This window comes from Balaenoptera physalus (genome assembly GCF_965194825.1).
Source record: "Balaenoptera physalus genome assembly, chromosome: 19".
Lineage (NCBI taxonomy): Eukaryota > Metazoa > Chordata > Mammalia > Artiodactyla > Balaenopteridae > Balaenoptera > Balaenoptera physalus.
The window spans coordinates 8,790,012-8,803,098 of NC_138900.1; the positions used below are offsets into that span (position 1 = coordinate 8,790,012).

A 13,087-nucleotide genomic window follows, 5' to 3' on the forward strand; every position below is an offset into this window, starting at 1 on the left:
GAAGGAAAAGCCAGAGTTTTCTTGTCTTCACCAAGATCACAAGAAGCTGAGCCACTAAATGAATGTTTACTAGGTGTCCTGTACAGAAGCCTTCCCCCTCTGCCCACATTCCACCCTTGATTTGTTGGGTGAGGCTCTTTCTTCACCTGCAATATGGGCACAGTATCTACCCTCATGGAGTTGCTGTGCGGATTCAAACCATTTAGCTAAAGTACAAGTATTTTGAAAGGTATCAGGCAAGCAGTGTGAGCATGTAAGCTATTATTTTAAACTCTTTTGCTTGCCAACTACAACCTAAACTTCCGTTTCCCCACCTGTAAAGGGGCAAATAGGTGATACCTCAATAGATATACATTTATACTTACCAAAAAGAAAAAAAAAGAAAAAAAAAAAGCAAGAAACTGACAAAAAGTGTCTGCACTGCAAAGGGAAATCATGGAACGTGGGGCTGCGATGGGACCAAGAGCGTTTTTTTTTCGTTTTGAGTAGCACCTGTTCACTAGAACGTTCTGTCTGAAACTTCAACCATTGAGCACCTAATGAAGTTTGGCTGCTACACATACCAGAGACAAGAGAAGTGGGGTACAGAGTAGAGAAGGCTGGCAGCCCCAAAGAGAACCCATTTCCTTTCATTTAATAACTCCAGCACACCCAAAATATTTGCTACCTTCTCAGCTCAGATCCCCTTTCTCAAGTGGGCTACATTATCTCCTGAGGTGCTAGAAAGCACAGGATAATCACTGTGGACTTCCTGGAGACTTAGGGAAATCCATTCTTATGATAACACCAACATGTAATATGGGAAAATATGAAATTTGGAGCAAAGAGAATAAAGACATTTCCTGCCCAGGGCTGGCAGCTTCCAGCATCACCCCCCAGGTTCCCAAGGGGTCCTTTTGGGATCACTCAATCTCTGCCATTACAGGTACAGGGGTGGAAAAGTTTGAAAGAATCTTCAGAGAAGATTCAACAACAATTTTGTTTTTAATCCATGCAGACCCGCCTGCTCCCCCTTGTGACCAAGGCCCCACATTGCAAAGTAAAGGGTGTAATTAGCTCAAATTTTCTGAGACCCTGCAAGATTCATGCAAGGATTCCCTGACTCAACACTAATAGGGCCCAGAAAGGGGCAGCTCCAAAAATGCAGCCCTAGCTTCACCTAGGGTGGGAGCAGAGGTGACCAGGAGGGTTGGGGGAATTGAGTTCTTCCTCTCAGAGGAGATCAGTTTTTTTTTCACTGACTGCAACAGGGCTGAAATAGGAAAGGAGCTGATTCATTCATTCAAACCAGCCAGACGATTTACATCGTGGAAAAGCCAAGTGAGGGTAAGGAGACTTGGAACGTGCTGCTGAGTCAAGACAAACCTGGCGCTCCAACGACAGCTCTGACCCGTCCAGCTGTGGGACTTGGTGCATTTTACTGAAGTGTCACTTAACCGTTATGAGAACATCGCTCACTTTTTTTCTAAATTAAATTTGTATTATTTATTTTTGGCTGCGTTGGGTCCTCGTTCCTGCGCGCGGGCTTTCTCCAGTCACGGTGAGCGGGAGCTACTCTTTGCCGCGGTGTGCGGGCTTCTCATTGTGGTGGATTCTCTTCTTGCGGAGCACGAGCTCTAGAGTGCGGGGGGCTTCACTAGTTGCAGCACGTGGGCTCAGCAGTTGCGGCGCGTGGGCTCAGTAGTTGTGGCACACAGGCTTAGTTGCTCCAAAGCACGTGGAATCTTAGCGGTCCAGGGCTCGAACCCACGTCACCGGCACTGGCAGGCAGATTCTTAACTATCACTCACTTTTACTCCTTTTCCACTATTATTACAATTGCTATCCCTGAGAACAGCCACTACTTAACTGAATTATTCAACAGACAATAAGAATCAGAAGCTTCTGCACGCTAGAATATGAGCACTCTCTTGCTGCATTGCCCAGAAAAACGGTGGCAGGAATGGTGACGGAGGGGAGGATCTTTGTATCATGTTAAAGCATCCAGGGACATTTCTTCAGGTTTAGGCAATTGTTGGATCGCTCCCTGTCAGAGGAAGAAGTTTCTAATGTGGAAGAAAAACAAACAAATCCTAAAGCAAATAACTTTATTTCAATCATTCCTTTTTAAAGAACCAAGGAAATATAGAAAATATAAAAAAAACACGAACAGCTGCAATTCAGGGGGGTAAATGAAGGGCCGATACAGCCCTTAACACGCGACAGCCTCCAGAGCGAGGGTCGGTACGGCATCGGCATGGGGCTCCGTGGGAAGGGCGGGCTCCTCTGTCCCAGCTCGCGGCCAAGGAGTCAGAATCCCCAGGGGGTGGGACCAGGGAATCTGCCTTTTTAAAACGAGCTTTCCCGCTAATATTCCATTTGCAAGGTCTCACCCTCATACCCAAGAGGACTTGGTGATATTTCCTCTCGTCCAAAATCCAGGCTGGAACTCAACTAATCCTAAACTAAAACTCAAGAATAGCACACCAGATGCCACCTGTTGTTTTTCAGAGTCTCAAACTTTGGAGGAAATACATTCCGCCTGCCATGTTTTTTCCTCTCTAAGGGCACCTGTCGGCATTTGGAACTGTGGTTCCACTAGTGTTTCATCGGTCCTAGGCCTTATTCCCCACCTGAAGTCATGCTCCTCTCTGTGTGACAACAGGCGGAGACTAAGGCCGAGAAGGTGGCAAGAGGCTCCTAAGCAACAAGGCGTGCTGGCTCGTGGCCGGGGGGACTGGCGACGCCGTGACGAGGAGTCAGAGGGGGCTGTCAGGTGCTGGCCGCGCAGGCCTGGGACGGGAACGGCGACAGCCAGGACCTACGCCCCTTGCTTAGCAGCCCCGGGTGCTGAGAAGCAGCACATCTGTATGACCTCACTGCTCACAGGAAACGGTTTGCATGGGTTCAGTGACTTCACTCTCCCTCGCCTGGAGAGGGCCGTCACGGGGGAAGGGGACAAGGATCACATGTGAGCAAGCCGCGGGCAGCATCGCCGCGGCTGCCAAGTCTTGGGTTCACTTGGGGCCGAGGCACTCCACAATCCCGTTCCCCTTCATGCCATCAAAGAAGAAGAAGTTGTTGTGAGGAGGGTCCCTTTGAGACAGGGCCTGGGGAGCGAAACAAGAAGAGGGTTCAGCTCAAGTGCTTTAAAAGGGATAAAATGGAGAAAAGAGAATAAACCCCCAAGCTGAAATCTTCTAAAAGCAACGTGGGCAGTGGGTCGCAAGAGACGTTGATTTTGCTCCCCAGGGGCTATTTGGCTATGTTGGGAAACACTTCTGATTGTAATTGTCATGTCCCTTTGCTCTGTCCCTTACCAGCTGTGTGTCCTTGAGCAGATCATTTAGCCTCTCTGACCTTTACTTTCCCCATGTAAAAGGAAAATAACAAATGTTTTATCCTAGGGATTAAAAAAGATGCTGTACCTCAAATATCTAAAACAATGCCTAACATGGAGAAGCACCGCTTGGCTAACGGCAGCAATAATTATTTATGACTATTCAACTGAGAAAGGCACTGATTCAGTCCAACACGTCTGAGGCTGCAGCCTCCGTCACCTGGAGGGACACTCACTGATGCAGAAGCGGCGCTTCCACGAGAAGGCGGTGCTGCCTGCCCTCCACGGGACAGGCCAGGGCTGGGGTCCAGAGGGCCTGGGACATGCCAGTCAGCCATGAAAATGATGATTATCTCGTGGGGTTAACAGAAGTTCACAGCACTGTTAGAGATGGAGTTAAGAGTCCCTGAAATTACATGCTGAATCATGTGTGTACCTGTGTGTACTGGGGAAAGGTCCATAGGCGATGGTGGACATTTTCAACGCAAGAAGGGTTACTGTTTAAAGAGGAAGACATCACCCACGCAGACTGCTAGGCAGGCTGTCACGGTTTCCGGGAGCACCGTGCTGTCGTCCCTAAGGCAGGACCTCTTTACAAGGTTGGGAGTGTGCTCTAAACATCCCGAACCTCTCCTCCTTGCACGGAGTGCCAATCCCAATCCACTTTCTCATCTGTAAAATGGAGACAATTATACCTATTCCGAGTGGTTATTCCGTAAATAACCATTCTTCTGAGGAAAATGTATTGAGCATCTACTCTGTGTCAGGTATTGTGCTAGATATTAAGGATTCTGAAGTCCCTCCCTGCCTGGGGCTTGGATCAGAGGTTTGCTTCTCTGGGCTGGCATATGAAATGGCAAATAAATGGCCCCTGCCTGCTAGGGCCCCTGGTGAGTATGAAATGCGATCAAGCTTGTAATGTGTCGGGCATGTAGTAAATTCTCAATAAATGGGAGCTGCTATGACTAACGGGGGCCAGAGGTCCTTTCCCAATATCTGAGGCCCCAAGCACTCAGCCAGGTGGAAGGGCCCAAGAGCCCACAGGTGGATCTTAGACCTGAGAACCCAAGTTCCAGGAGATGACACAAGGCGTTTTCACGTGGAGCTTGATAAGGCTGCTGCTGTCACTCTCACCTCTAGTACTCTAGGTGGGGAGACCGACCGCGGACAGTGGGGAGAGAAAAGAAGGATGATTAAACCCAAGGAAGCGGGACATGACAGAGGACATGGATAGAACATGTGGTATCTGGAATGATGCAAGGAAGGAGGGAAACAAAGATGATTCCAAGGGAACAGACTTATACATTTGCCCCCCTCATCTCCCGATGTTTACTTTTTACGGGTGGTCAGATGGTCCCACCAGGGAAAAGGGGGAGGTCCACGGCCCTCAGATTGTAGGTCTTTACCGCCAGCTGGCCGAAGCTGGAACGGTGTTAAGTAAGGGGGAGTGGCGGGGACAAGACAGCAGGGCATGGGGTGAACATGGGGCAAAAGGTAAAGTGCTTCCCAAGCAAGATGGGGGTAGGAGGAGATTCCAAACACACCCAGCAACCAAGAATGCAGAGTACTCTGGCTATCTGGGATAAACAGAAACAAGATGCTGGGCAACAGCTGTCCCCTGCAGGCAGGAAGGAGGGGGCTGCACTAGAGGTTAGGACTGGGATGCAGAGAAGCCCCTGCACACAGTGGGGTCAAGGCCACCTGCCTGACCCACAATCTCCATCCCACATGAAAAACTCAGGGAGCAGCTTCTCAATGGGAGGTATGGAGGTGAGGCTAAGGGCGCAAGGACGGTGGCCCCGGGTCCACACAGAGCCCCGACGGACAGGAGGGCCTTTAGGGAGGGCACCTGAGGCCTGATGGCAGAGCACAGGCTCAGAAACCAGATGGCACGGGCTCCAGTCCTGGCTCCGCCGCTTCTCTGCACCTCAGTGCCCCCTTCATACAGCAGGGATCACCAGCTCCTACCTCTTGGGTTGTTGTAAGGATCAAATGAGTCTATCCACGTAGGGAACACGGTCTCTGTGCGGTAGGTACGCACTGAGCTTTCAATAAATGTTATCTACTATTGTTGTCGTCACTGTAGGCTACAAAAAATATATTATGTTCCCATTCCCCCCCTTATTTTTCCATCACTGTACTCTTTCCTGCCTCAGAATCCTTCTCAACACAGTCCTCTGGGCAGCCAACTTCTCAGACTGGGGACATAGCTGAACTTTTTTATCAGTCTGGGTTAAGCAGAAGGCATGAGCAAGAAAGCAGGCACGGCATCCCATGCTTCTCCTCTTCTCCCACTGTACCTCCTCGGTGCTCACCCCTACTGCCTATGACATAGAAAGTTAGATTTAGGGAAAGAATAGATCCAGAGAGAAGGATCAGGAAAGAAGAGAGAAAAAAAAGGCCTTGAAAGGATGGTGGGACCATCAAATTGAGTCAAATGTTTCCAGAGCAGGACAAAGTAGTGAGAGCTGGTCTCCAAATTGTCCTCCTAAGCTCAAACCTGACGTGTAAATGGACGTGGAGAATTATTTGACCAGGCACAACTCTGCTCCATGAAAGAAAAGGACACCCCATCACTGCAAGTCCACTAAAGCAGTTAAGAACCTGCAAAAGGCAAATTCAATATCTTTGGGCAAATATCAAAGTCCCCAAAGAAAGTAAAATACATCTGGGGGTATGCTATAGTTCTGGCAACTCAAACGTTCCAGAAGAGACTCAAAAGGCTGTGCTAGTTACTTGGTTACCTCATGACCCTACATGAAATGCTTCCCTTCTGAGAGGGACAACGGCACCTGCCTAACGTGGGCACAGGTCACCCTGGATAGAGCCTTGTGGGGCTCCTGGCACAGTGCACGGGCCCCACTGGTACTGATCTCCCCCTGCTCTATACACGCCCATGGTGTGTGCAGTAACGAGAGGGTGCTTTGACGCCATGGCCATGGGTGGAGAGAAACTGTGAAGCAGAGGTGGAGAAGCACAGGTCGTGGAATCCCTTCTCTGGGCCTCGGTGTCCACGCCTAAATGGGGGTCAGGACAGTGCCCATTTCATAGAGCTGTAAGAGGCAGAATACCTGACAAATATCATAAGCACCAGATAACCGGCTGGTATAGTTAGGGGACGGTGCACAGCACCTCACAAGCTCTTTGTCCAGCTCTGAGTAGGCAGGCACTCAAAGATCATTTGCTGCAGGCCCACCTGGATGGGCTGGAGAGAAGAGGATGGGGTGGAAAAAGGAAGGAAGGAAGGCAATGGGGAGGGCAGGAGACAGGGCGAGTGGAGTCAGAGAAGCCAGGCAGCTCTCTAAGACAGTCCTGGGTTCCCTCTGTTGGCACATCCAAGGTCATGGTGCACAGGGTCAATGATTTTCTATGCCACAGTGACTTTTTACCTTCACAATTTCCTGGGCCAGGATCCCTCCAACCACTGCACACACTGGGGCCATCTCAGAGAAGCAGTACCTAAAAGAGAAGACAAATGAAATGGAGCACCGAGGAACAGGAAGGCTGGTAAGGACATCTGGAAAAGGTCAGTAGTGGGTTCACCTGAATGAAAACATCTCCTACCAGGAGGAGTCAATTCAGACAGCAATGCTAATGCTGGCAACTAGGCGTGAAAATTAAATCTGATCCAGGTTAGTAGGTGGCTGGGAATGACCTCTGAACCTTGGCAGGCAAGAATTGTTTCACAACTTTTTTTTTTTTTTAAAGTTAAAGGAAAGGCTATATCTGTGCGTCCTAAAAATAAAGTCCTACAAATATCAGATGTTTCAGTGCCCTGGTCACATTCTCGCAATTCTCTCCTGACCCACAATGGGCAGTGGGTTCTATATGCTATTCCCAGACAAATGTCAGGAGTAGGCCTGTGTTAACATGCAGGAGGCATGGGAAAGTCGGGGCCTGAGATTAAAGCACGGGAGCAGAAAAAAGCCTTCACTACCCACGTAGATACCAACCCTTCCGGGCCAGGATGGGCATCCAGAGGACAAATCTTAGCTAATATTGTCACCTGCCCCAATCACCCATCCTGGACAGCCAAACGCTTTCTCCCCCCACCTCCCCAGAGGAACCATGCCTCGCCAGTTCCCATCCCTGAACACAAAAGGGTTTTTTAAATGAGCAAATTGAGGTGCAGGCAAGTTAAAAGGAAAGCTTCCCTATGGAACCCTACCACGAGGAGACCACCTCCCGTCTTCTTGGTTTGGTACATACCCTTCTAGACATTTTTTTTTTTTTTTTTAAAGGAATTCCTTTATTTTTATTTGTTATTTATTTATTTTTGGCTGTGTTGGGTCTTCGTTTCTGTGCAAGGGCTTTCTTTAGTTGCGGCGAGCGGGGGCCACTCTTCATTGCAGTGCGCGGGCCTCTCACTATCGCGGCCCCTCCCGTTGCGGAGCACAAGCTCCAGACGCGCAGGCTCAGTAGTTGTGGCTCACGGGCCCAGCTGCTCTGCGGCATGTGGGATCTTCCCAGCCCAGGGCTCGAACCCGTGTCCCCTGCATTGGCAGGCAGATTCTCAACCACTGCGCCACCAGGGAAGCCCCCTTCTAGACATTTTTAAAAGGGCACATATCTAAATATATATAATTTAAAACCCAAGTCATAGCAGCTATTATTCATTGTGCCCTGTAACCTACTGATGGATATTTAAGCTGTTCAACATTGTGACCATACATCTTGGCAGTGGTGTCCAAACAATTCCTTATGGCAAATTCCCAAATACAGAATTGTTGAGTCCTGATATATTTTGCCAAAATGCCCTCCAGAAAGGCTATACCCATTCAGCTCGCATCAACTGTGCTTGGGGATGCCCATCTCCTCACCCCCTGGCCGGGCCCAGCACTCCCATCTGTCCATCCACAGAGGCAGCTCTTCCTCCCGCGTACCAAGGTTCACTGCAGAACTATAAAATACACAGAGAACTATACCAAAGAGAAACTAGTCACCATAATTCTACTACTCAAAGACAGTCAAATGTGGGAATATTTTTCCTTTAAAAAAAATTCACCTACATTCTATGTGATCGTACAATACAAATTTAACATTCTGCTTTTTTTTATCATCTCAACAAAATGCTAGCAAACCAAACCAGCAACATATAGACACATGATCACTTCAACAGACACAGAAAAAGCATGAGACAAAATCCAGCACCTCTTCAAGATAAAAACACTCAACAAACTGGGAAGAGAAGGAAATTTCTTTAAACTGATAAAGGGCATCTATGAAAAATCCACAGCTAACATCTTACTTAACGGCAAAAGACTGAAAGATCAGGAACAAAACAAGGATGTCTGCTATCACCACTTCTATTCAACATTGTACTGGAGGTTCTAGCCAGGGCATTTTAGGAAGGAAGGAAAAAGAAATAAGGGGCATCCAGACTGGAAAGAAGAAGTAATACATATATTCATAGATGACATGATCTGGTATATAGAAAATTCTAAGGAAACCACAGAAAAATTATTTGAACTATTAAATTCAGCAAGGCTGCAGAAGACAAGATTAACATACAAAAATCAATCTACTTCTATACATGAGCAATGAACATCCTTAAAATGAAATTAAGAATTTGACTTCCAATAGCATCCAACAGAATAAAATATTTCAGAATAAATTTAACAATAAATGTGTAAAACTTATACTCTGAAGACTACAAAACATTGTTGAAAGAAATAAAAGACTTAAATAAATGGAAAGATATCCCCAAGTTCATGGATCAGAAGACTTAGTATTGTTAAGATGGCAATACTCTCCAAATGTTACTCGGACAACTGGGTCTCTAAAGGCAAAAGAATTAATGTGGACCCCTACTTCACATCATGTACAAAAGTTAATTCAAAAATGGATCACAGACCTAAATGCAAAAGCTAAAACTGTAAAACTCTTCAGACGAGAACATACATGTAAAAACGGGGGAAAAAAAGATAAATTATATTTCATAAAAGTTAAACATTTCTACTTCAAAGGATACTATCAGGAAAGTGAAAAGACAACCCACAGAATTGGAGAAAATTTTTACAAATCATGTATCTGACAAAAGGACTTGTATCCAGGGACCCCTTACAATTTAACAATAAAAAGATAACCCAATTTAAGAATGGGCAAATGATCTAAATAGACATTTCTCTAAGAACATATACAAATGGCCAGTAGGCACATGAAAAGATGCTCTACATCATTAGTCATCAGGGAAATGCAAATCAAAACCACAGTGAGATGCAACTCATTACCCACTAACACTGAAACAGACAGACAATAACACTTGTCGGCAAGGATGTGGAGAAATTGGAACCTGGATAAAGTGCTGGTGGGATGGTAAAGTGGTGTGCCCACTGTGAAAGAGAGTTCAAATTGTTAAACAGAGTTACCATATGAGCCATCAATTCCACCCTTTGGTATACATATCCAAGAGAAATGAAAACTTATGTTCACACAAAAACACATGAATGTTTATACTGGCTTTAGTCACAATTGCCAAAAACTGGGAACAACCCAAATGTCCTTCATCTGGTGCATAAACTGTGGTACGTCCATACAGTGGACTACTACTCGCAATAAGAAGAAATGAGCTATCGATTCACACAACATGGATGAATCTCAAAGGTATTAGGCTAAGGGAAAGAAGCCAGACTCGAAAAGACTACACATGCTGTATGATTCCATTTATATTACATTATTGAAAAAGGCAGAACTACAGGGACAGAGAACAGGTCAGTGGTTGCAGGTACGGAAGGGGCTGATTACTCCAAGGCAGCATGAGGGAATTTGGGGGGTGGGGGGGTGTGTGACAAAACTTTTCCATATCTTGTTTGTGGTGGTAGTTTCACAACTCTGTGTCTTCGTAAAATTTTACGGAACTTTAAAACAAAACACACAAACAACTCACAGTACTGCATAACAAAAAAGAATAAATTTGACTGTATGTAAATTTAAAAAAAAAAAACACCATGAGGAAACAAGAACAAATTTCACTGTATAAGTCTAAGTAATAAAAACTAAACAAGACAAAAACAAGCATCATCTCAAGACATAATCAGACAAGTTCAGAATATGGGATATTCTACAATATAACTGGCCTGAACTCCTAAAAAAAAAGGCAGTAAACTGTTCTAGATCAGGAGTTGGAAAACTTTCTTTGTAAAGAACCAGACATTAACATTCTGCTTTAAAGCCAAATAATTTTTTGGCTTTATAGGCCATATGGTCTCTGTTTAAACTCTTTGTAAAAACTCTACAAAAGCTGTCACAAATAATACACAAATGAGTAGGTGTGGAATAAAACTTTATTTACAAAAGCAGGTGGCAAGGAACAGTTTGCCAACTCCCAGATTAAAAGAAGCACAGAACCAAACGCAACGGATGAACTCTGATGCATTCTTAAGCATCATGTCATCATTCTGCCCCCCTCCCCAAAATAAAAAAGCAAAATATTAACAACTGAATCTAACTGAGTGGTATATAGATGTTTACTACTGTTCACTATTCTTTCCATTTTTCTGTATGCTTGACGTTTTTCATATCATTTTTAATCTGTGTATTTGCATTTGCTCTGTAATATTAACTCTAATGCCTTTCCAATTTCTCTTTCTTATAAATATGATAATGAATATCTTCTGTACATAAGTATTTGCTCACATTATTTCTTTCGGGTATATTCTCATTATCAAGGAGCAGAATTACTGGGCTAAAGAGGGAACACTTAAATGACTCTCGATACTATTTCCAAACCGCCTCCTTAAAAGGTTGTACCTTTTCCCATCACGCTTACTAACAATGAATATTTTTTTTTTAATCTACAAAGGATTTTTGTTGATTTTACATAATCTCTGATAAAAAATATAATAACAAATGCAGTGATTTTCTCTGGTTTACGGAATTATGAGTAATTTTCATTTTCCTCTTTCTAAATTGTTTAAATTTTTTATACAATTTTTAAAAGTTACTTTCCATTCAGTTATTACAAAATATTAGCTATACATGGTGCAGCCAAAATAAATAAATAAATATTGGTTCTATTCCCTGTGTTGTACAATACATCCTTGAGCCTATCTTACACCCAATAGTCTGTGCCTCCCACTCCTCCTCATTTTCATCTTTGAATTTATTCCACACTATCTGATTTTTCCATAAGATATATATTATCTCTGAAACTTAAAAACCAGTAAGTTCACCAAAGGACAAATATTGTATAATTCCACTTATACAAGATACGTAGAACAATCAAATTCATAGAGACAGAAAGTAGAATAGAGGTTATCAGGGGCTGGGGCAACACAATGGGAAGTTAGTGTTTGACAGGGACAGAGTTTCAGTTTGGGATGATGAAAAAGTACTGGAGATGGATAATAGTGACAGGTGCACAACAATGTGAATGTACTTAATGCCACTGACCTGTCCATTTACGAATGGTTAAAATGGCATAATTTATCTTGTGTGTATTTCACCACAATAAAAAAATTTTTTTGAAACAGTAAAAGTTATATTACACATACAAATTATGAATGTTCATCACAAGTGTTTATAATAGTGAAAAGCTATAAATAACTCACGTACCCACCAATAAGGTAACGGCTAAATAAATAACCACATGGCAGACAACGAAACATTATCCAGCACAAGTGAAGTTATGGATCTGTATCTGTGACACAAACAAGTCCATGATACGCTGGAAAAAGAAGGCTATCACATGAAAGGTACAATCTCATTTTGATATTTAAAAAGAGAAAAAACATGAATAAAGACACATACTGATGTCTGTGAGGCTAAACCCCCAAATTAAACCCCAAGTTAGCAGTGGCTACTTCTCACTGGGAGGACTGTGGATGATCCTTTCCTTCCCTTTTATACTTGCTGGCAATGGGCATCCGTTACTTTCATAATCAGAAAAGCAATAAAGCTCTCTGAAAAGAGAATAAATAACATAACGTGAAGGGACAGGACAAGCAGATCACAGACAGATGAGGGAAATGGAGACTTGGGCACAGCTTTCCCTACTCAAGCAAGCACACCCTGCTCGGAGATGGCAGTGGGTAATTTGTGAGGGTAGCTCAGCTGCCAGACGGCGGCTCATTTCCTCGCCGCATCCCTAGCCCATCTCCACCAGCCTCATCTCCACCAGCCACAGACAGACTTCGAGAGGCCGTCAACCACCTCTTACTCACAAGGCAATAGAGAGGGAGCGCCTGAGCACATGAGGCGTAGTCACGGGAAAGCGGTTTCTGCAAAGGGGTAGGGGGGACACTTTGGAGAGGAAACTAGCCGGCAGCTCGTCCGGCTGTTAGCAGTTAGGCTGTGGCTTTCTCCTTCTGGGAAGCGGGGCCTCTGCCACTGGCTGGCGATGCAGAGGCAGGCCGTTCATCACTCTAAACACCCAAATCAGTCACTCGGCGGCACGCTCAGGCCCAGCACGCGGCACTGGGTGTGCTCGGCGGCCCTGCGGCCTGGCTACGTCCACTGAAGCTGGAGCCCTGCAGAGCCTGCCCGCCTCCTGCCATGAAGCGCAGAGCAGGCACCACTTGCTCCTCCACCAAGAGAAGTGTGCCCGCTGTTAGCCCGAAACAGGGACCCCATCCCAGCCTGCAGTGTCATCAGCCCCGACCTCCCAGTGCTAATTTACAAAAGCACCTTGTAGACAGCTGCCTCTTTCTGGCTGAGGGCCCGGCAGGGGATTCAAAGCCCACTGCTGGTCTTAAATCGGCTGAGGTCTGCTGGTGTCTAAGCGAGGCTCCCAGCCACGAGTGAATAAGGAAAGGACTAGGGAATGAAGGG

The 13,087-nt window shown here is 45.4% G+C and overlaps 1 protein-coding gene across 1 annotated transcript in view; it reads right to left on the bottom strand.

The window, feature by feature from the left end:
• Positions 1–2,070: 2,070 nt before the first annotated feature.
• The window catches only part of SAE1 (SUMO1 activating enzyme subunit 1), a 70,196-nt gene continuing 59,179 nt past the window's right edge, over positions 2,071–13,087 (bottom strand). Inside the window, exons 8-9 of the mRNA XM_082438268.1 lie at positions 6,709–6,778; positions 2,071–3,089 (exon numbers count right to left, since the gene is read on the bottom strand). Of these exons, the coding sequence (XP_082294394.1) occupies positions 2,997–3,089; positions 6,709–6,778 (163 nt within the window). The 3' untranslated portion in view covers positions 2,071–2,996. The remainder of the gene's footprint in view (positions 3,090–6,708; positions 6,779–13,087) is intronic.